At 33.7% G+C, this 23,857-nt stretch overlaps 3 protein-coding genes across 3 annotated transcripts; 2 read left to right on the top strand and 1 right to left on the bottom strand.

The window, feature by feature from the left end:
* Sap30 (SIN3-associated polypeptide 30) lies at positions 1-4,499 on the top strand. The gene is made up of 3 exons (XM_088270044.1): positions 1-514; positions 1,556-1,774; positions 3,203-4,499. Exons 1-3 carry the CDS (start codon positions 320-322, stop codon positions 3,329-3,331), a joined length of 543 nt encoding a protein of 180 aa, XP_088126170.1. The 5' UTR covers positions 1-319; the 3' UTR covers positions 3,332-4,499.
* Positions 4,500-4,994: 495 nt separating this feature from the next.
* Rrp45 (exosome complex component Rrp45) lies at positions 4,995-8,391 on the bottom strand. The gene is made up of 8 exons (XM_088270041.1): positions 8,231-8,391; positions 7,343-7,437; positions 7,038-7,260; positions 6,468-6,688; positions 6,148-6,378; positions 5,883-6,058; positions 5,489-5,686; positions 4,995-5,171 (listed from the first exon to the last, which is right to left on the bottom strand). Exons 1-8 carry the CDS (start codon positions 8,294-8,296, stop codon positions 5,059-5,061), a joined length of 1,323 nt encoding a protein of 440 aa, XP_088126167.1. The 5' UTR covers positions 8,297-8,391; the 3' UTR covers positions 4,995-5,058.
* Positions 8,392-10,355: 1,964 nt separating this feature from the next.
* On the top strand, positions 10,356-17,280 carry mei-P26 (E3 ubiquitin-protein ligase meiotic P26). The gene is made up of 7 exons (XM_088270018.1): positions 10,356-10,490; positions 12,838-13,060; positions 13,144-13,288; positions 13,383-14,909; positions 15,478-15,835; positions 16,267-16,499; positions 16,584-17,280. The coding sequence occupies exons 2-7, from the start codon at positions 12,927-12,929 to the stop codon at positions 16,686-16,688; spliced, it is 2,502 nt and encodes an 833-aa protein (XP_088126144.1). The 5' UTR covers positions 10,356-10,490; positions 12,838-12,926; the 3' UTR covers positions 16,689-17,280.
* Positions 17,281-23,857: the final 6,577 nt, after the last annotated feature.

A 23,857-nucleotide genomic window follows, 5' to 3' on the forward strand; every position in this document is an offset into this window, starting at 1 on the left:
AGAGTTTACTTTTTTATTGTAGGACAGCTCGTTCGTTTTCGCTTTCATAATTTTGTACGCGTTATGTCAAACTCGCGGTGTTATTTTAGTGTTTAAAGGCAACTGTTGTAATATCGTACACAATCTGTTGTTTTCGTTCGTCAAATGCATAATATAAGACATTATATTTTTTCCGTAGTGATCGTTAACGCAAGATATCTAAATTATTGACAATAACTTGTATCCTAGCTTAACACAGCTGCGTATCGTGTCGTGATTGTGTCCGACTTCGACATCTTTTGGACTATTTAGGCCGAATTGGGCCAAACACAGCTATTTAATGATTCAACGAGAGCATCAGATGAACAACGGGTTCAGTACAGGCGAAGAAGACTCCAGGGGGCCTTCGGACCAAATATGTTGCTTGGTTGACAATGGGGAAAGATGCCAACGTCCTTCTGGAAATGCTGCATACACTAAAAGAATACAGAAGACGGTGGCTCAGAGAAGATTAAAACTTAACCTAGACTCAGTGGTAATGTATTATTCCAATATTTTTATCCTTTTAGTATAAATTCTTAGTCTTTTCCAAGTCCTGTCAAAAATATGTTCCTAGTATCTTTGTTACCATTTTTTTCAAGTCAAGATATTATATTCGGGTTATATCGTATGGAACTTAAACACCATTTTGATAGCCAAGGTTACTGCGTTTTATACTTTAGTAAGTATATTAATTATTTCTAAACATGAATTTCTATAGTAGAATGCACTATTAATATGTTTGTAAACTTAATTTCTCTGATGGTTGTGTGTTGAGAACATCAAGTAATATTATAATAGATCCAGTAAATTAACTATTATACTTATTCACATATGTAAATCATTTATATAAATGTGCATTTTCTGAAAATATTAAGATACACAACTTTTTCTCAAAATTGTCATTATCCATATAAACTTATACCAAATTTAATAGGGGTAAGGAAATTTGTTCATTTAAGAAATTTGTTGGAAATCTGTCATGCTTTCCAAAATGAAACACATGAGTTCAAATCAATGCTTATTTATGTAATGAAACTTATGTATATGTATCCCAATTTGTCCTATCATCTTTATGCTATCCCAAGGTGTATTTCCTAAATCATAATCTGGTTGATCGTCTATGCCAGTTGCCGAGCCCTAGTTTTCGAATTATTTTATAACAAAATGAAGTTGACTATGTCATCTTCTCACACTCAAATAAAATGTCTTCATTTTAAGCATTGCATAAACCTACAACCTCTTTTCCTTCTTTTAGTATTTAATTTTATAATAATTTTTCATTATAACCACCTCTGCTCACTTATTAAACAGATAAAAAGGTATAAACGGTGATTCTTTTTAAAACATGGTAGTTTTGGTTGGTTATAAATTATTTTCTACAGAAATAAATTCACCAATAAACAATAAATCTTCAAGATGTCAAATAAATAAATTGGTATCTCATAAATCGGAGATTTACTATAACTCAGAATTACGTGGCAATGACAATCCTTCCTGTTAGTAATGTAATTGTTTTTTATATATTTTTTACCAGGCACGACATATGTACATCTGCGACCCCCACAAAGTGATGATTCAATGCGCAAGGACCAAACAGCGAAGAAGAAAGGAATCGGAAGATGATAGTAACGAGACAGACGTTGATCTTCCTGAAGTAGACCTATACCAGCTTCAGTCCAACACGCTCCGAAGATACAAGCGTCATTTTAAGGTGCAATCTAAAACTGGAATGAATAAATCACAGTTGGCTGATGTAAGATTTACCATTTTGTATATATTTTTTAATGAAATATGAGTGAAATTATGCAAGTATAACTTGTAGAAAAGACTCACAAGAGCTTCTAGACAATCTTAATGTTGCACAATGCGCCATGCGACAGGTGCCGTGGCTAACCTAACCTAACATAACCTAATGTCGCAGGTTCGATTCCTGCCAATTCCAAAATAAATTCAATGAAGATTTATTTTCAATTGGCCTGGGTTTTTGTGATCTATCTTTCACATTACCTTCTCTATCCTTACTACACTACCTGCAGATAAGCCTCTAAAAGAGAGGCTTTGCGGGTTATACTATTTTTTAAATCTAACAATCCCTCTTAAAATTACTTTTTACACATATTCTTTAGTATCTTTTGCCATTTTGTAGTTTTTTTTTTATTTGATTATAATTTAGTTTAGTATTTTTATATTGTTAAATTTTCTCAAAAGTTATTTATATTTACACTTATTGATTGCTTCTTCTTGCCCAAAATTTTTACCTTTTTAGTCTTATAATTTACATGAAAATTTTTAATAGTAAATTGTTCTCATTCCATAATATTTACATTATGGTGGGGACTGACCGGAGCCATTTCATTGTAACGTAACACGTTATGATGCGAACATTCGTATAGTCAGTACAGCGAGCCGAGCGCTCTATCCATAGTCGGAGCGCTCTCCGCGAGCGACGTTACGTTATGACGAAATGCTCCGGTCAGTCACCACTTTTATATGTATACCAAAGCACAGGCCATTGCCAAGTAGAGTTTTTCATTTATATGTAATAAATATATACATGCATCATAAAAACATTACTGCACCTAACTAAAAATTTAAAATGCACCTAGATTGATTGTATCACACCCAAGTTAAAAATGCTATGATAATATTTCTGTTGACTTTGAACAAATCACCAAATTAACAACATGTTTCCAAGTAGTATTTTTATCCCAATTTTAAAGGGTACAAAGTTTTTGTTAAAATTGTTTTCAACACTATGACACAAAGGTGACACAAAGTTGGTGCCTTATGAAAACTATCAGTCAAATGCCTGTGATACCGGCAGATTTTGATGTTATGCGCAAAACTATCGAGATGCCTGTGACACTATCAAATATCATATGGCAATATCCTCAAAATTTTGTTAAACTTAAGGAACAGGATAAAACCTCACAAGAAATGATAAATGAAATTAGTAAAACTTCATGATTTATGATCTCCCAAAAACCTCGAAAAAATATTGATGATAAGCGAAATGATCTGAACCGGTTCTAACAACGCCAAGCAAAAGAATCCCAATCAGACTTGCGGACAGCATAGTGTTAAGATGATCAAAATTTTCAATTTGCACTAACATACAAGACCTTGTAATAATTCATTACTTTATTTAATAGCGATAATAATTTTTTTTTTTGCATTTCAGACATTACAGAAGCACTTCAAATCGATTCCAGTGAATGAGAAGGAAATTATCACTTATTTCATATATATGGTTAAAACTAATGGCAATAAATTGGATCAAAAAAATGGTTTGAATTCTGATGCGATCTAATCTGGATATCTGAACATTTTGTAATATTATGTATATATTTATTATTAGTTTTTAAATCCATCGCATGGATGACTTAATGATAATGTATTTGTTAATTCTTTGAATGTGAAAAATTTTTTTTTCCATAAACACATATTTATGTTATCACTTATGGATCATGTAGAATTTTATTCACAAAATCAAGAATTATTGTTCAGTAAATATGTACATATTTTATCACAATTCTGATACAGAGCGTACTTTATATTAAAATCAAATCAAAGTAGATTTTTCTACTCCCCTAAATATTACAAAGCACCCCATTAATCTGCTGTAGAATATGGATATAATGGTTTATCCAAATTTAAATTCAGTCATATGTAACAAAAATATACAACTTTTGTTTACATCTATGGACTTCTTAATGTTTTAGTGCAATTGTCTATAAAACTGACTATGCGGTTTGAATATTTCCAAGTAAGATGAAATTTACTCCCAATACAATATTTTTATTTTGAGTTATCTCAGATGTCAATATAATATTTTTAGTGTAAATAGTTTATCCGTTAACACACAGTGTACATTCTGATCAATTTACTCAACATCCCTCATTTTTATACTGTAACATGACTACAATAATTACAGACACATATGTAAATCATATGTAAGCCACTTTGCAAATCATTTAATAAATAACATCAATATTATTTTCTTCAAAATGTATTGTTAATAGTATTTTTTATAAGATGAATAAGTAAAAATATTCACTAAATGGATTATAAACTGGCATTGATGAAGAAAGGCCCAAAGATCTCTTCTGAAGAAAAGCTATATACATACTTGTTATATCATCCATCATAATGAGCTGTTATAAAATTATTACTGAATGGCATCAGAATGTGATTTAAACATTCTTGATTCAATTATAAATAGGTCCACACAATTATTCCGTTAGTATGTGAAATTTTAGTTGGTTGCACTTAACTATATTTGAATTCATACAATCATGGTCACCTACACTTAGGTTAATAAATTGATAACATTTTTGTGGCTTCAGTGTTTCTCATAGAAACAAGTACGTATCGACGTGCCCTACGTAAAGTGCTCTAAATACATTTTTGTAAATTTTGTCAAATGTTATCAACTGACCGTTATCTACAAATATAAACAAACAAAAAATATATAAAAAGTAATTTACGCCTGGTTTTCAGGTGTATGGGACGCTATCTACATTGAATTTTCGAAATGAACTGAACTTCTAAAACGCTAACTACTTAATTTTGACTAAGCATAAAGTTTTAAAACGATTTAATACATTATTTTATCGTGTTTTTGAATGTATAATACTAGTTTAGAATTTCAGATAAAACCTTCAATTAATAAAAAAAAATATGTTGAAAAAATCTTCTAAGCTCTCTTTTGTAAAGTATCAGATTTGCAGATAGAATACTTCACGTAGGGGCCGTCGATATAATGTGTCACTAAAACCTGTTAAAGAATGAAAACTTACATGATTGGCTTGAACATAATGGTATACCATCATACTTTATTTACAGCAAAGCTATTAAAACAATGTACTATACTGACAAATATGTTGACTTTCTGGAATAGAATGAATGTGTGGTGTATATTTGTATGTATGTATGTGATTAGTTTATTGCACTGGAAGTGCAGTGGAAATAAGAATAAAACTTCTATATTGAAATGAAATATAAATGTATTTTAGATTAACAATAAAATATAATATTTTATGATTTTGTTTTATTTTTTGACTTCTTAGATTTCTTCTTAGAGGGTGTATTCTTGTTTTTTTCTGGCTCCAACATAACTATATCTTCCTCTTCACTATCACTGCTTACATCTGAATAAAGTGAAAAACAGCATTATAGAAATGTACCTATCAAAATAAAAATTAACATCCATTAACATATTACATATTAAGAGATTAATTATGTGAAAAGTAAAATAATTGTTTGTAGTGAGAGAGGAAAGAAAATTAGAGAAAAAAACATAGATGGGAATAAAAAACATGTTTTTTTATTATTATCTACAGCCCGCTTAAAGCATTATTGCCGAGATGGAATATACACGTTTACTGTCTGAAATTTTACATATTTTTATAGTATTTTGTGCGAAGTTGAGTATTTGTCTCTTAGTTAACATAGAAAAGTCACTTACGAATATTTGCAATGATTCTATCTTCAGCTGTTATAACTTTAACTATTTGAACATCCTCTTCCTGCTTATCTTCATCATCATCGTCGTCACTTTCCTCAATGTCGCTAGTCATTTGTGCCCAAGATTTGGCTGGCACATTACCATTTTTGGTTTTAGGTATTAACGCTGCCATGTTTTTATCTGTGACTACAGCCATGTCTGAAAATAGATTTTATTATTACATACCATAGTTGCACGAAATTCATGAACATTTTAGTCAAGAACTATTTCCTGAAAATTTGAATCATAAGAGACATTAATTAATAAATGTTAATATGCCAAGATTACCAAAGAATAACATATTTTATTACATTCCGTACGAAAGGTTACATTTTATACTATTTTCCCTGTTTACCTTCATCAGCATCACCATCTGACTGCATATCAACGTCTCTCCTTTGATTTTCCTCTATATCCTCACTCATATTAAAATTAAACTTTTTGAGCTTTAAAAATAGTTTATCGGCAGCTAGTGTCAACAATTCATTTTTCGGAATAGCATTTGCAAATCCAATATCAGCACCAGATGCTCTAAAATTAAAACAAGTTAAAAAAAAAATTACAACTTAAAACTTCAAGCATGTTACTTACATTAATTTACATACTACATCAAAATGTACCTTAATTTTTCATCATCAAGCAAGAGATTTTTAATTTCTTTTACAATGTACTGTACTCGGTTTGTAGCTTTCTGTGTTGCTTTGTATATAAGATTAGGTCCCGATGTTACAGCTGAACCAGTTAAGTCTATAAGGCAGACTTCTCTGTATGGATTCATTCCTATAACTAATATAGCTCCCGAGTTATTGCACACTGTTTCCTCAGACAAATTTGGGTCTGAAACCATTGTTCTGGAAAAAATAGTACATATAATTAGCTTCACAAACTCCATGTAGATAAGCAGACACCAACATATAAGAGGAAATGATTTCAAGTTTACCCATTGCTAAACACTCCAAATGACACACACACTGGGTAGTGGTGTAGGGTTATAGGAATTGGATCTTTTTCAGCAAATGTATGGATTGTCAGTTCATCACCATTTGTAGTAAAGTCTGGCCTCTTAAAATGAGCCAAACTTGCCAATGCAGCGATACTTGCACATTCTATTATGTTACCTGCATGGTTCAGAACATGTATGTCTACTCTCAGTGTCCAAACCTAAAAATATATTTAAGAATTCACTTCATTACTGCATACCTTACTAAGAACATGCTTGTAAACTACTCGGTATCCAAACCACATTTTATTTAACTCAATTGTTAACTATATGAAGTGATGTAGTCCTGCGCTTTCCAATCTTAAAACTGGGATTGCAATATATTTGATAGGATACAGATGATGTAAGTGAACGAGGTGAAGGCCATTACTTCTATATAGAAGAAAAGGAAATGGAGAAGTACAGTAATGGGGAGAGCACATAGGTTGGATAACTTTAACGAGCTTGTGTAAGACAAGCTACTGTGTATGAGCCACATGAAATAGTGAAAAAGTATTATTATTATTATACCTTTTCTTCTGAGACAATGCACAGGGATTCCAAATCGATGCACCGGGATTCCAATATACATTTTTCAATCAATCTATTCAAATATACGCTTAAATCAGATTGCCTATTTGCTTCGAAATTTGGGGCACCCATTGTACCAAGTTCCACATTAACAAACAGAATTCCTTCATTGGGTCTGGTCTGTTTAGGAAGGCCGACCTTACACGTTACATGGGAAACCACCCTGGAAATAAAAAAAATGGAATAACGCATTGCAAAAACAACAATAATTATTACAGTTATAAAAACATATGCATGTGACATACTTTGTACTTCCTAGAGATACATGGCAACTACCCCATTCCGAGCCTAAGCATAATTTCAAAGTGCGCCATTCATCCAAATTTCTTCCATCTAGCCTCTGAAAAAATAAGCGTTTTTACTTGGTGTTACTTAGGTTGATTTATAAGTGAATACAAATAAGTATAAGTGATTCACTGTAATATTTATTCAATATTACCCTGGTCTGGTCCCTGAAGCGCAGGAGTGATTACCTTACCTTCACGTAAGAAACGATCAAGATAACACTGCGTCAATTCGATGCAGTGCCCTATGCACTATTGGGTGCTGATAAGGGTTAGAAGATATTTCTTTTTTTTTTTTTACAGGAATAACTTGCAAAGCCCCTAATTTTAAGAGGCTTGTCTGCAGGTAGGATAGGTAAAGTAAATGTGAAAAATACATCACAAATACCAAGACCAATTGAAAATAAATCTATCTTGAATTCATTTTGCGATTGGCGGGAATCGAACCCGCGACGCCAGTTTCGCAGTCACGCGTCTACTTAACGCCGCAGCGCCTCTTTCTTACTAATATTAGTTTGGCAAAACCAAGATTCTTATCAAGCCATTCTGATTTTAATCTTCTCTAAATATTTCGTAAGTAAATAAAAGTGTAGTTCATCAGAATATATTGGGTTGAGCCTTATTCCGCCAGATAACCTCATTTATCCGTTGTTTTATAAAATGTCAAATATAGCAGAGTAGTAAATAATTTATTTGGAAAATTATATTTTTAAAAAATCAAAACCACTGCTCAACACCGGCGATTCAAAATAAGTCTCAAAATGAAAAAGTTTAAAAATAATAATGACGCGCCATTTCATCTGTCAGAGGGCTTAACATCTGGATTAATATAAATAAATAAAATACTACCGTTCCATCCGTGATAGCATTTTGAATGAAATTCTTCTCACAGTTTGATAAAACAATTTCTTTCATTTTTCGTACTTTTCGGGGGAGATAGATCGGTGAAACAAATACATAAACACAAACACGAGGAAGAGGAAACCATATACCACAGACCAAAAACTTTATTTGCCACAAATTAACTAATTTGCCAAAGACTATACTCTACCACAGACTAACTAAATGCGAAAGCTGCGGCCTTCTTGCAAACGCGTATTTTCCGCCATCATTTTACTTTTTCGGAATTCCGAATGCATGAAATCCATATGATAGCTTCTCAATTCAAAATATGCCTTGCTCGAAAAAAAAACGACCATGTGTTCTGTGTGCTTTTTTGAATTCACGAATCCGGAGTTCCAAAAGAAGAAAATTCCCGTGAAAAAGTAGCATGCAATGATTATTCGGGAGCAAGTTTCTGTAAACTGTATCTGGGGAGTGATTTTTTAAAAACTTTTATAATTAAAATTCAATGTCAATGTTATAAACAACATATATTATTGAATAAATAAAAATTTTATCATGAGTAAACATGATTTATATAAAAGTTATCGTTGTTTTATTTCGTTCGTTTTCTTTGACGTTATTACGATGACGTCGCACTAATTTTAGTAAAATGCTATGTTCAAAACAGAAAAATAGTTTGAGGTGTGGTTTTAGAATTTAATTACAACCTACTGCCATTTAATGAATAAAAGCCTCTGGGCATTATATAGTTATAAGCGCGGCCGTTCATATAATATGTACGTGCATACTCCTTGGAGGAAAGTTTTGTTTGGACGACCATTTACGGCCACACACCCGGGCAGGTTAGACCAACCTAGATGGAGTAGTCAGTGGTAGATATTAGAAACAACGATTGTTTACTAAGGTGGAAATCTCCATGCCCATTTAATATATATTCGTATCCTAATTATCGGTACATGGTAAACTGTCTTTGTGGAAAAAATCAATGTTGTGGCACCAATTGTAAATATGTTAATTTCAACCAGGTCGACAATGTTATAAATCCGCTGATTTTAGCCCTATTTCATCAGATTTTGCCAGAAAAAACTAATTTATTTATTTATTCTAAGTCTTCGGATAAAAACATATATGTCTCTTTTACTTTTGCATTTAAAATTTCATTAATTGAAGAAATACTAGTCAATTAATGATGTCAGACTAAAATAAAGTAACTACTGTGGTTTTCTTTATGCATTCATAACATATCAATATTTTTTATATTTCTGTTATTTCGTGACAGACCCTATCATAGTGTTTAATATTTATTCCCAGCAGAACTTAGTTTTTAAAATTTAGTAAGTTACCAAAAATTAAAATAATAGTATGTACATAATTTATATTATTTCACCTGAATACCGAAAATGATTATTATCCGAAGATCGTTTATTGTAAAAATTCAAATTATCGTGATGATCATTTATAATATGGATATCAATAAAAGGATTATTTATTCTAAGGAGTTTAAAATAAATAAAAAATTTTCATTTACATATATTTTTAAATTTTAAATATACATATATTGTTTTACCAAAATAAAATAAAATTTATCATTTTAATTTATTAGATTACATTCCCTATTTTTTTATAGGTATTGAGTGTAAATTATTTCTTGGAGACGCGCCAAATAATTATTGATGTATTGTAGATTAACATTTTATTCTGATGTATTGTACATAATTTACTCCTTACAGTTAGGTTATGTCATATAGTCCTGCTGTCATGGGATTCCAGTTAGAAGTCGATAGTTTCCACTATACCAAAATCGTAATTTTATGTACAAAGGTCGCTTAGAATTGATTGACTGAAAAATATATTTTTTAATAAATTTAGGTTAAAACATAGGTAGGTAGATACTTTTGTATTTAGTTTTGGCGAAAAACTTTGTGTTCTGCTTCTATATTTTTTATTTCCTCCGCTTTCCTTTGTTCGAATTTGAAACCAAAAGTATTCGTTTATATTTTGTTTATTTTATAGTGTAAACAGGTTTCGTCAGTATTCAGGTTGCCGTTTTGTAAAGTTATTGTTGAATATTTTCTTTTCAAATTAAGTTTTAATTTAATTTCATTTATCCCTTTTTGATCGAATGTTCGTCGATAAATACACAATAGTATTGTACTCATTCCGACCAGTTTAAAAATTGGCGGTAATTCTATTGATATTTTGGTATGGGAACACTCAACACTGAAAATCGCCATTTGCTAAAAGTTTGTTCGTCATGGCCGTGGTAAGTGGTGCATTTTTTTTCTCCGTTTTAATTTAACTTCTTTAGTTTCCTTAAAGTTGTTTTACGGGATTAGCTAGTTTCAGCTCTTCATGTTAAATATTGCCTACTTTTTTAAGCGTGCGTATTTTCTTTTACGCAGTGCAGCTTAAAATTTCCAAGTAGGTTATGAATCCTTTAGATGCTAATGGTGGGGTCCAATGCCAAACAATTCACACAATTCGTCCCGTTTTATTACTATTTCGCTTTATTTGGTTTTATTTCGAAGTATTATTTATTTTTTAATGATATTACTCAAACGCAGCTGCATTTATAAGTAGATCAATAATTCCGTCATCTAGATACCAACTGCTTCGATGTACTTTAGCGTTCGTTTGACTCCCCTTAGAATTTATTAATTCTAATCTATGTTTGCTATTTTACTGTAGATATTACATATCAGTGAACTTTAAAAAATTGTGCATATATATATATATATATATATATATATATATATATATATATATATATATATATATATATATATATATATATATATATATATATATATATATATATATATATATATATATATATATATATATATATATATATATATATATATATATATATATATATATATATATATATATATATATATATATATATATATATATATATATATATATATATATATATATATATATATATATATATATATATATATATATATATATATATATTTATATATTTGTGTATGTATGTACATAATACATAAAGGTGGTCCAGATGCATATCTGATATGCCTATCTATTTGTAATTAGATGTATTTTCATATTATGATATAATTATAAATATATTACTCATGTATATAATTACATATTTTACTATAAACCATTTTTTAAAATTATTTATTTGTTTAAACCTGCAGAATCAGAAATGCTAAATATTACAATTTTGCCATTGTATTTAATATATGTAACAGTCCATTATTATTTATAGTGGACTAAAACTTTTATATTTGAATATGTAGCTTAATAACATAGATATATCATTTTACTGTGAGCAATGCTGTACCTTCTTCAAACAGATCTTTCTTACGGACAAAGGATGCAAAATGGCCCTTGATACCTTTGAGGTGTCCGCTATCTTTTCAGCTATCAATGGCTTTTTTATACGTCCAGTACACTTCAACAGGAGGTTTAGAATAAAAGTAAATGAACTCATTAAAAATAGGTTTTATTAACATGTCCGCAAATATAGCTCTTATTTTAAAAAAATACAATGTTTCATAAAATAATTTCACATTATGCAATAATTAATAGGCAAAATGTAAAACTCAGTAAGTCGAGTGTTATTTGTGCTAAGCTTTTTAGCTTTTACTTTAACAAAAGAAATGGATAGCCAACATAAGTCATTTTATGAATTTCTTACATTTTCAAGACCCTTCAGATGCTGCTTGCATTTTTCTAGATTATTATGTCTTGAAAAATCCTGCAAGTCCTAACAGTCAAAAGTCCTACATGATATTTCAGCCACCATTACAGGGAACATCATTGGGGTGATATGTTACAGAAAATATAATGAAGTAAATATGTCAAATGGTGTACTACTTTCAACACACCATAATTTTTCTGAAAAATGCAATCAGTGATCATTTTGTAGTTTATAATATCTTGTAAGGTGTTTCAGTAAATGCAGTCTTACAGGAGTGCTTCGTCCTCCTTTTTATTTCGAGTTTCGACTATAGTTATGGCCCTTTTCTTCAGTCAGTCCAATAATGGTCTATAAATTTTTGCGTCCATTTTTAGAGTTTTAAAAAATATATATATTATTTTTTGTTAAGCCTCCACACTTTTAGGGTTATGTTTTTGCATTAGAATAACTAGTAGATCCGCAACTTCAGGCTAAAATGCCAAATTATCTTGTTTTCTGTTTTACTATATCGCTCACTCCTTTCAAGAACGTCATAAATCAAAAACTTGATTTTTCAGGAGAACGTTTTTAAAGTTTAAAAATATAGTACAATGTATTAAAAATAAATATCAAGCCACTTACTGAACTTTTTACTGTGCAACAGATCTTTTTAGGTAAAACCTGAAGGTTTTTTCTCCATTTGAAAACTATTATGTTATATTAAAAAAAAAATTAAACAATACCTTTTTTTCAAAATGCAAAAACAACACTTTCTGTCCTGTAGCGGGTAAATATTAAGTTGAAAATATGCCGCTTTTGCTGGGATATAGTACATTTTCTAGGCATTCCGAAAACATGCACAACTCGAAATTGGCAATTTTTGATTTATGATGTTGTTGAAAGGAGTGAGTGATATGTTTCCAGATACCTATATAAAGTTAATTGTTTTTTTAAGGTGAAAAAGAAGTTGACATCTCACTAGGGGCCTGCATATTAAGTTTTTACATTTTGCGTGCAGAGGATACAAACAGATTTTCATGTACAATGGCTGTGAATGGCATTGAAGAGATGAATGGAGACCTCTTTACCGACAATCTAGTTGGGTTGGGTGATGAGGAGGGCTCTTTAGAGCCTTCTGACTCTGGAGGGAATCAGGACCAAGATTGTAATATTTGCGAGTAAGTTACCTTACTTTGAAAATACTCCTTTATTTCGCACCATGTTAATCCCGATTAATGTGCTATTTCTTTTATTATTACAGCAATAAGTTATGCAATCCTCGTGTATTAAGTTGCCTGCATGTATTTTGCGAAGCTTGTTTGGAAAAGCTTCTGATAAATGAAGCCGGTGACTCTATCAAATTTGATATAGTTCTCGCTTGCCCGGTTTGCAAACAGGACACTAAGGTGAGACATAAAAAAATAAATATATACATTCATAAGTACATATGTATTAAGAAATTTAAAAGGGATAACTTATTTCCTTTATAATATTTTTCAGGTTGGAAGTTCGGGAATATCCTCTCTGCCTTCCGATTATATTCTCACAAACGTTATAGATGTATCCGCAGTGGACCAGACTGTAGTGTGCACATGCTGCAAGAGTAAAGATCAGGCCGTGGCCAGGTGTTCGGACTGTTCGCATTTCCTATGTCCCAATTGCACCTCGGCTCACGATTTTATGCGCTGCTTCGAGAACCACAGAGTGGTGCCGTTTGAAGCTCTGAAGGACTCCGAAGGCAATGCCACCATTCATAAGCCGGTGTTCTGCGCGGCGCACCCGGGGGAGAGCGTGTCGCTGTACTGCCACCTGTGCGAGGAGGCGGCGTGTCCCGAGTGCGCGGCGCGCGGCCACAAGGCGGGCGCGGCGCACCAGTGCGAGCGCGTGCTGGAGGCCGAGCCCGCCATGCGCCGCCAGCTGCAGGCGCTCACGCGGCGCGCTGCGCTGCGCACCGAGGAGTGCTCGCGCACCGCCGAGCGCCTGGACGACACGCTGGCCGACCTGCAGCGCCAGCGAGACGACGCCCGCACCCTCATCCTCGACTCCTACCAGTCCTGCAAAGCCGCTCTGGAAATAGCTTACGATAGTGCCGTACAGCGTTTGGAGACTCTGCATTCCGAGCGAGAACTCAAGGTTATGGATCTCTTCGATGGTATCGATAAAACTATTCGTAAGATTGAAGACGCTTGCAAATTTACGGAACGTTTATTGAAGCGCGGAGATGCCACCGAGATCGCTCTACTAAAGAAGGTCGTCTCGACTCAAATCATGTACCTGCTCAACAATAGCCCCAAGCTCGACGTAAACTATTCCCTGGAATTCGAAACGAATTTTGAGAAGTTGGAGAGTGCGATCCATAAGCACTTTGGGAAGTTTAAAACCGAGAGCGACTCTAACGATAGTGCGGACAGTGGGATAGCGATTACGGGCTCTTCTCTGGGAGCTTCGTCTCCGGCTCCTTTGCCGGCTTCCATGCAGTCCTCCTTCGAGGAGTACTCTCTGGGTCCGGCCTCGCCGCTCGTAGCCCCTTCAGCCCTGCCACCGCTGTCGTCCATCGCGGAGTATAACCTCCAGCAGCTGGCGAGTCTCGCGGAGAAGGATGCGCCGCCCGGACACTCGATGCCCTCGCTGCCATCCCTCCCCATCGTGCAGTCTCCTTCCTCCTTCACCTTGGCCGACCTCTTGGCCGGAGACCTTTCCACCGCTCTGGCATTCAACAACTTGCAGGCGCTCGCCAAGCTCGGTCTCAACACTGAGGTGAATGGCGGCGTACCGGCCGGCCCCGGGCGCTCCCCTCCGCTGCTGCTGGGCGGGGCCACCTCTCCCCGCCCGCCTTCGCTGGAGGACTCTTCTATGGCTACTTCCTCCTCGCCCTTTCCCCGCACCAGTAAGGCTGCCCCTATGCACATCCGCTTCAAGTTTGGCCAATTGGGTTCCGGCAAGGGACAGTTTAACTCTCCCCACGGCTTTTGTCTCGGAAACGAAGAAGATATTATTGTGGCTGATACAAACAATCATCGCATAACCGTAATTATTACTAATTATTACATAACTTTAAATAGTAGTAAATTTTTAATTAATAGAGAAATATATCTATTCTATAAAAGTTGTGAAGGATTATTTTTGACAGAATGAAAAGCAGTAAAAAATATGCGACTGTTATGTCGCTTATCTCTCATCGTACCTCAAATTTTCACAATATTTAATATAGGTATCTAGTATTTGACATTTTCAGCAAGTGAAATGATATTTTTATTTAGTGATCAGGAATTGAAAAATGTTAAATAAACAAGTTATTAAATAAACATAAATTATTGAATATACTCATAGCTGGAAATTTTGTTAAGCTTGATGATACTACGATGTGTTTACATTGATTTTAAGCATCCTGTAATTTACTAGATAAATAACAAAAAAAAAAAAAAATATCAAATTGATAATTATTTAAAGATTGTAAGAATGAAAATTGTTGTGCAAGAATTTAAAAAACGGTTGCTGTAGAAGTCTCTCATTGTCTTTCAATTTGAATTGTTTCAATTATTGATTAGTGCATTTGTATGATATCATTGTGACTTCTTTATGCTTTGATTTATAGGTGTTTGAAAAGACTGGAATCTACAAATTTCATTTTGGCACAGCCGGAAAAGAAGAAGGTCAGTTGTGGTACCCACGCAAGGTGGCAGTCATGCGGGCCACTGGGAAGTTTGTGGTGTGCGACCGTGGCAATGAGCGCTCGCGCATGCAGATCTTCACCAAGAATGGGCACTTCCTGAAGAAGATTGCGGTGCGCTATATAGACATCGTGGCAGGCCTGGCCGTCACTCAGCAGGGGCACATCGTGGCTGTGGATAGTGTGACTCCCACTGTGTTCGTTATATCCGAGAATGGAGACCTGCTCAGCTGGTTCGACTGCAGCGAGTGCATGCGAGAACCCTCTGATATTGCCATTAGTGGTAAGCATTTTCCACACAGCAGGAATATAATATCTTCTGTTTTCCTGGGACTGCAAAATTATTCAGTTTATCCCTACAGCTAGTAAAGGCATACTCATAGCATTGGCCGCATAAAAGCAGCAAATTAATTGAAGAAAGTAAAATATTTTATTCAAAAAGCTTTTTCTTTTAAAAAAGTTTTTAAAAAAAACTATTCTTTGATATAAATATACATATATGATATAAAAATTTATTAAACGTTTTATATGAAGGCGTCATTGGAGGGACAACAATCTATTATTTTAATTATAGCAAAAATTTAATTAAAGTTTTAAATTAAAGAGCTTGTTAACAACCTAATTAGATGTATTATATAAATGTGGTTAATCATTTTTTAACAAGTGGATGGGTATATTTGCTATATGTAGTAAGAGGATGTTTTGTCATTTCAGGTAAAGAGTTTTACGTATGCGACTTTAAGGGGCACTGTGTGGTGGTATTCTCGGAGGAGGGGAAGTTCCTGCGGCGTATCGGGTGTGAGAACATCACTAACTTCCCCAACGGGATTGATGTTTCGGATGCGGGCGATGTGCTCATCGGCGACTCTCACGGCAACAAGTTCCATGTGGCTGTGTTCTCTCGCGAGGGCTCTATCATCACGGAGTTCGAGTGTCCCTACGTGAAGGTAGCAGCAGTTTGCAGTAGTGTGCCGTGTGGTATGTGCAGTATCTGCAGTCACTCGGTAACCCCGTGTTCCTCCCTTTTGCAGGTGTCGCGCTGCTGCGGCCTAAAGATCACGTCGGAGGGCTACATCGTTACCTTGGCCAAGAATAACCATCACGTGTTGGTCCTCAATACGCTGTACATCGTGTGAAGAGTGAACGTGTACGCCGTCTGCTGACAATAATCAGTAGAAGATCTCAAGCTCGCGCTATTTCTTTACTTTTTATGTTTATTTTTTGTTTGTTATCGTTAGTTGGCGCACTCACTGGGGCACGGCCCCGTCTACTCCCGTAATATTATTTCACTTATGGTCTGATTAATTTTATTAATTTTTATTAAAAAGAAAAGTCAAGTAACCCCCAAAGTACTGAATAGGATGTAGGTATTATTGTGTAAATCATTTTCTTTGCGCATATGTTCGGGAGAACACGTTTAGTTTTGTAGTAAAGTGAATCCAAAGCTTAGTTTTACAGCGGATACGTAAGCGTACTTTTATTTGTAACATCTTCATCTAAAGTAGAGGCAGATATGGTTCCTAGTGCAGTTTGAATGATTTACATTTGTCAATTAGGATATAATATGTGTCGGGTTAGTAGCGACGTCAGACGGGAGGAGCACAATGGTTGGGAAGTCCGGGGGCACATATCAGTGCGGGGCGCCCGTCGTATTCACGTGCCATCTATAGTTTAGGTATACTTACTTATATAATGTCCATTAAATATATCTATACCATATTCTGAAAAGTCTTTAATGTAAAATGTTTTTTCGTGTACTCTTTTTTGAGAGCATCCTATATATATACATAAAACATTTTGGTTAATATAGATCGTGACAATTTACTGTAGGTGTAGAAGATACAAGTGTGATTTACTTAAGGAGGGATCTTTTCAAGAAATATTGAAGAATTTAGTCCGTTACCTGCGGCCAATACCAGGCGGTCGGTGGCGCTGCGGGGGACGGGCCCCGGAGCCGGGAGAGCGGGAGACTATTGTCCGAGGTGAGCAGCTTATTGGCCGCCACCGCACCGACTCCGCTCACTACCTTGCATTGTAGCAATCTCTTCTAGGTGCCCGACCGTAACTGTATCTCAAACTCTCGCTTGTTCACCTAATCTTCGTACTTACAACTCAATTCATTCCATTAAGTGGGCACCTTAAGGTGGACTGTAATAATTTGGCGGTAATTAATATATACAAGAAATCCGACGGGATTTTGCTATAACGGAAATAACACACCTGTGATAAAAAGTATCTTCAGGATAAGTTGTGCCCTTAGTCTCTTGTTTATAATCGCGTGATAAATTTCCATAAATTATATTTTATAGTTTTACAAAATGCCTCACATAAATAATACGAATCTACTAAAAATACTATTTACCCCACAAGTGAATTTTTTATAACCTTTTTGAAAAAGACTTATTTATTTTGTCTGAATGTTAAGTATAACTAAGTCGGGATATAGAATCAGGTGGGTAGCCATATTGCTACAGCGTTGGAAAGTTGCCTTGACTCAGATGTAGCGTCTGATTGTCTGTATTTTACGCCATGACTTATGTCTAGTTGAGTGGAGTATTTAGGGAAGCATTAGTGAATCAGGATGGAGCAGAACTAGTCATTAGCCGTGCAGGAAGTAGCGTGCGTCGAGAGATCTGCCCGCTCCATTTGCCTGCATATAATGCGTCACATGCCAAGCGTGTCTTGTTATTTATTTTTCATTGTTGTTAACTTTTAAAATTGTAGGTGGTATCCGGTGAGGTGATATTGTCGTTGAATGTTATTATTCCTATTTTATAATTTTACAAACACTAGCGTACATTACCCTTTACTTTCCCAAAGTATTGTCAGATTGCCGGACAGCTTCAAGCACTCTTACATCAGCTAGTCATACTGGTCCTGTAGTGTTTTTTCTCGGTATATTGTCACTGATGGATGCTTTTACTCTTATATGTACCATGAAATGATCGTTGCAACGAAGATTTGAATACACTTTGGTCCAGCTAGATGTTTGTAGTAAGATACGTATTACTTTATACAACTACAGAAACCCTGTTTTAATGTTTTGGCCTATTATTAGTAATACCCGTGTTGCGGAATTGATTGGCCTTAGTCTGTCGGCCTTTTAATATATACGAATTTTTCTGCCAAATTTAATTTCTCGTAGTTAATTACGATAATATTATTTAAATTAAATATATCTATTTACACAAAACAGTCACTACATGTATTCCGGTGATGTTAGAAATATTATTTTATACATTTTTTATTATTTAAGTAAAACCAGCGTACAATATGAACAAAATTCAGTTCTAAAACCGATGTTTGTCATTTGCAGTCGGCCAAATAATAATTGTTGAAAGTGTGATCAAAAGAGAAAAGCTTAAAGCGGTAAATTCCCCCTCCCCCGAGTGCTAGAAGTTGAGCGGGGCAGGTTTACACTGCACCTCTGTAGAGTACTCGGAGTACTGACCGGCCTCGGCAGGATGCGGCTGGACTATACCACTTTACTCTCATTTTCCTAAATATATATTACAGCAATGTGATAGGATTTTTGATGATTTTTACAAGTCATTGAGTGTGTACAAAATTCCCATTTAAAATGAATATTAATAATAATTGATGAATTCCTATGATTTTATTCTGTGTTAAACAATGTGTACCTATTAAATGTTAATGTGTTAAATGTACATATGTTAGCGGGTAACGGATGGAGGCATTTAGCTTGTACATAAACCGTGGGCAATTCTGTTTCCTATACATGCTTATATACCATATATGTATTTATACGGAACTGGCTTTGTTGGAGGTTCTAGTGTTCGGGATACCCAAGCCCGCCTATATATTTTAAATATTATTAATTTTATTTACCTATAAATTTGAGTTTATTTAATTTTTCCAGATGTGTTTATTTTGGTATTTGTTTGTAAATATTTTACTTTACGAATGTTAATTAGGCTCATACTAATAGTAATGCGGCCACACAAAATTTCCAGCAATAATAGGGAGTATGAATTCTGAATGTCTGTGGATGCCCAAAGAGAGAGAGGGAGAGGGAGAGGGAGAGATGCGGAGAGAAGCACAATGCGGCGTGTGAATAGTCTTCCCCTTTGTCCAATAGAGGGATCTACTGTTTCCTGAGTGATAGTAATTTAGGAGAAACGCACCAAGACGGTTTCCATTCAGTATTTACCATGTTCTGACTAATTGTAACGGTAGATTTAAGCCATGTGAGATGGTCCGTGCTTCGGCGGAGAGGGAAGTTGGCGGACTTGAACAATAAATAATCACTTCTTATCTCTTTAAGTAAAAATGGTTGTGAGCTACTTCTCTTTGATTTATGTAAAGCCACACAATGTGCTTGTGCAATAATATCACAATTCAGATTTAGGCTTTTAAATTAAAGAATATATTCATTGTTGATCTAATACGAAAATTTAATATATGATATAATTATACATTATTACGATGTTATAGCGTATTTTGTCGAGTAAACAAATTGCATTCCACGTGTAGAGGTGTTTGTAGGGTTCTCAGGTCATCATCAGGCCCCTTCTTACATTAGTTTCCTTTAGTCAGTATGAGTACAAATATTTTACAAGTCTAATATTGGTATGTGTTTACTTATTTATAGTCATCATACGAGTTGTAGACATACATGACTTAGCAGCTTACTTTGGGTTGGTGGCATTTTCCAAATCTGCTTCATTATTTTATTGCAATAGTGTGATATATTATATTCCCCTATTTGGGATTCCAGACGATGGGCTAATTTTTCATGTGTAAATTTCTTTAATTTACTTATTTCATTAACATATCAAATACCTTGGTATTGATTAACCCTTAAAACAGGTTATTCTTTTATAATTTACAATATAAATGTAGGTACGTAGATATGCTATGATAATTATAAAATGGATTATTTTACATGCGTATTAGGGTGTAAGGTTGTCGCTAGTTTTATTATATACACATATGAAACAAAATGTCATGTGCTTTTACATGTCATCTATTTTTTGTGTCAAACTATTATCATTATAGTAAGTAAATTTATTGTGTCTTAGCTATACAAAAAAATAAAAATTAATTGAAAAATATTCAGTATGCATTTTTATATATTATACATAAATATTATTTCCAAAGATTTGTTTCTATTAATGTTTTAAGTACCAACTCATCACGTCAGGGTTTTGTCTTTATTTTATAGACAAATAGTTGTTATGTGGGAAATGCTTCACATTACATAATATTGTCACACGCGCTGGACTGGTTGCTGTGAGCGTTTCCGAATATGTATTTAACTTTAGTATTTGTGGATTGTAGTCTATTAAGTGTGAGCGAATGAAATTCTAAAGTATTTGTGCTTTTACTAGAAGTTGTGCTGTCGCCTGCGGCCGCGGCTGCGGGAGACCGACTTCACCAGATGTGTGTGAACCAATGTGGTTCCTATTTTGTCTTCGAGTGATAATAGTCTTGCTTCTGGAATATTCTCCTTTTTTGATATTTAGAGCAAATCTACTATCACTTGTAACCTTTTAAATATAACGTTATTACATGTATTTTAATTTTTAAAGCTTTAGTTTTATTTATCTCAATGGCGATGAAATCGCTTTTACATTATTAAAAACTTATGTATTCTTTTTTGTTGATGTATTTTTCATATTGTAACATTCATTTTACAATTTCAGTATCCGTTTTATTATTATTATAATTATTAGTAAAAAAATGAAAAAAATGAGTTGTTTAATTATCGTCAACTCGAAAAAAAAAACCTGTACATAAATATAACAACCGAGGAGAAGATGTTGTTTTTGTGAATTTTGTGGAAAAGTGGAAGTTTGTATAAAGTTGTTAATTCGCAATCTGTTTGAGATTAAAAGATATTTTTATTCCAAGTATTTTGCAATATTTGCACTATTGCAACATATTAACATAAGCTACTATTGACATCTGTCTTAATATTATGGCCCGTATTGCACAAACTTCTCCTTATTACGTAGGGCTGATTAAAGCATTTTGTCTCTTGGAACTGTAGGCGTACGGACCGAAGCCAAATATATTCAACATTCATTTCCTTCATTGTAGAATAGATTTACTATAACCTAATTTGAAACTTATAATGCTTACAGCACTTAAAACTTCCAATTTTATATAAAGTAGATCTATTTTTTGTAATCTACATACTTTGGAGACTTTAGTCTGCGGAACTAGTGACCTTGGATTACTATTGTTACCATATCGCTTATAGGAGGAGCATACTTGTCAATCGGTGAACAGAGTGGACGTGTAGTGTGCGGTGTGCGGTGTGCGGTGTGCGTGCACATCTGTGGATCTGAAGGCCAATTTCCTAATATTTAACTGCTGTTGTCAGATTAGCTGTAACTGTAACTAGACTAACTTGTAAATCTCCGCTTACTGTTCACTTTGATGGAACAATATTCTTATATAGGGATTGTATTAATGGTCAACGAATAAATGTACTTTATGTATCGGTATGGGATTCACAAGTGTATTGTGTATTGTGCCTAGATAATAGTCAAACCAGTATCCAAGTAGAAGTATATCAACCTTTTGGCTCTTATGTCTGTTTTACAATCATCAACTTTTACAGTTTGTCAATTAGAAAGGTATAATATATATATATATGTATGTATTGGTACTGTGTCAGTGATGTTTTGTTCCATTGTTTGGTGTGTTCTTGGATCGGGTGGAGGTATTAAACCTGCCTAAAGTATCTGTCACGCTTTTTGTTTTACATGTTCTGTTCAATGTTCATTTTTCTCAATATAGCCTGTATTTTAACTAAGAAATAATTATATGTATATTAATAATACATTAGCAGGGTTGTATTAAATGCTCCTGCGTCTTAAATATTTTTGGAAACTATTGACCTTAAATTGTACTGACTTTATAAAATATATTTACTTTCAATAAAGATATTATAATACTATCCAATATTTTTGCTCTTACTCCTCCACTCACGAGGCAATTTTGTTATCCACTCACCCCTATCCTTTTATATTGGTTTGTCAGCCGATAGTCCGTCATTTATCCTCCCTATGCTTTTAATTCATTTAACTAAAAAAGGATCATAACTAAATAATGATCTAAAATGGTAAATATAAAAAAATTGTAATAACTGAGTTTTTCCAGGTAGTGTTTTTTAAAATATGATTTATTTTTGATAGTGAAACAAATATTTTATATCTCAATAACTACGTATATGTCACATTTTCCTGATACATTTGAATACATTTCGGACGGGTTTTTTTTTACACCTGGGGACCGCTGGCAACGGGATTTATTAATTATGTACATATAGTTAAGACCTTAATAAAGTGAAAGGTATATAATATTCATATAAAAAAACATTGTATAATTCCTTCTTTTCTGTCTTTGAAACGAGGCTGGGGCAGAGGGTAAAAATACCTTTGCCATCCTTAAGCATCAATCGGCCGAACGGGTAGAAATACCTTTCCCGTCCTTAGTGTGTTAATATCGCTTTTTTCACATTCAGGACCTTAGTTTTTCATGGTTTAGGAGGGAGGGGGGAAGGAATTCTTTTCAGAACTGAGTGATTTTTCAATTTTGGTTTTCTTTTACTATAATTCATATGAAAATCATATTCTTCGCTTTCCGACCAAATGGCTGGATATTTAAATCTGGACACCTGTCAATTAAAGTAACACGTATACATGTATTAAAAGGAATGGCAACCCTAAACTAGGTACATATCGCTCACTCCTTTCAAGAACGTCATAAATCAAAAATCCTCAATTTTCAGTTATGCACGTTTTCGGAATGCCCAGAAAATGTACTTTATCCCAGCAAAAGAGGCATATTTTTTAATTAATATTTACTCGCTATAGGGCAGAAAGTGTTGTTTTTGCATTTTGAAGAAAAGGTATTGTTTATTAATTTTTTTAAATATATTAAATATTTTTCAAATGGAGAAAGAACCTTCAGGTTTTACCTAAAAATACCTGTTTCACAGTAAAAAGTTTAATAAGTGGCTTGATATTTATTTTTCATACATTATATTATATTTTTAAACTTTAAAAACGTTCTCTTGAAAAATCAAGATTTTGATTTATGACGTTCTTGAAAGGAGTGAGCGATATATCATCATTGAAATTGCAAATGAGAAACGAGAATCCCTTATTTTTATTTTTTTTAATTTTAATATTTAAAAAAAAATTATATTGGGTTTTCAGTTCCATGCCTGAAATGACAAACATATAGGACAAGCATATTAGGTTTCGAAGGGATGAGACTGATAGGTAAGTCTAGCTAACTTTATTTTAATAAAAAGTAGATAATTTTCATA

The sequence above is a fragment of the Brachycentrus maculatus genome, unplaced genomic scaffold, assembly GCF_059751285.1.
Source record: "Brachycentrus maculatus isolate JH-2025_06_01 unplaced genomic scaffold, ASM5975128v1 h1tg000370l, whole genome shotgun sequence".
In the NCBI taxonomy this organism is placed as follows: domain Eukaryota; kingdom Metazoa; phylum Arthropoda; class Insecta; order Trichoptera; family Brachycentridae; genus Brachycentrus; species Brachycentrus maculatus.

Excerpts from the sequence above, each read along its gene's own strand:
- Sap30 (XM_088270044.1), top strand. The coding sequence starts at position 320 with ATGATTCAACGAGAGCATCAGATGAACAACGGGTTCAGTACAGGCGAA. Across the intron at positions 515-1,555 it reads AACTTAACCTAGACTCAGTG|GCACGACATATGTACATCTG; the intron begins GTAATGTATTAT and ends ATTTTTTACCAG. Across the intron at positions 1,775-3,202 it reads ATAAATCACAGTTGGCTGAT|ACATTACAGAAGCACTTCAA; the intron begins GTAAGATTTACC and ends TTTGCATTTCAG.
- Rrp45 (XM_088270041.1), bottom strand. The coding sequence starts at position 8,296 with ATGAAAGAAATTGTTTTATCAAACTGTGAGAAGAATTTCATTCAAAAT. Across the intron at positions 7,438-8,230 it reads ATGCTATCACGGATGGAACG|AGGCTAGATGGAAGAAATTT; the intron begins GTAGTATTTTAT and ends TTATTTTTTCAG. Across the intron at positions 6,379-6,467 it reads TTTGGAGTGTTTAGCAATGG|AACAATGGTTTCAGACCCAA; the intron begins GTAAACTTGAAA and ends TATTTTTTCCAG.
- mei-P26 (XM_088270018.1), top strand. The coding sequence starts at position 12,927 with ATGGCTGTGAATGGCATTGAAGAGATGAATGGAGACCTCTTTACCGAC. Across the intron at positions 13,289-13,382 it reads TTTGCAAACAGGACACTAAG|GTTGGAAGTTCGGGAATATC; the intron begins GTGAGACATAAA and ends AATATTTTTCAG. Across the intron at positions 15,836-16,266 it reads CTCTGATATTGCCATTAGTG|GTAAAGAGTTTTACGTATGC; the intron begins GTAAGCATTTTC and ends TTGTCATTTCAG.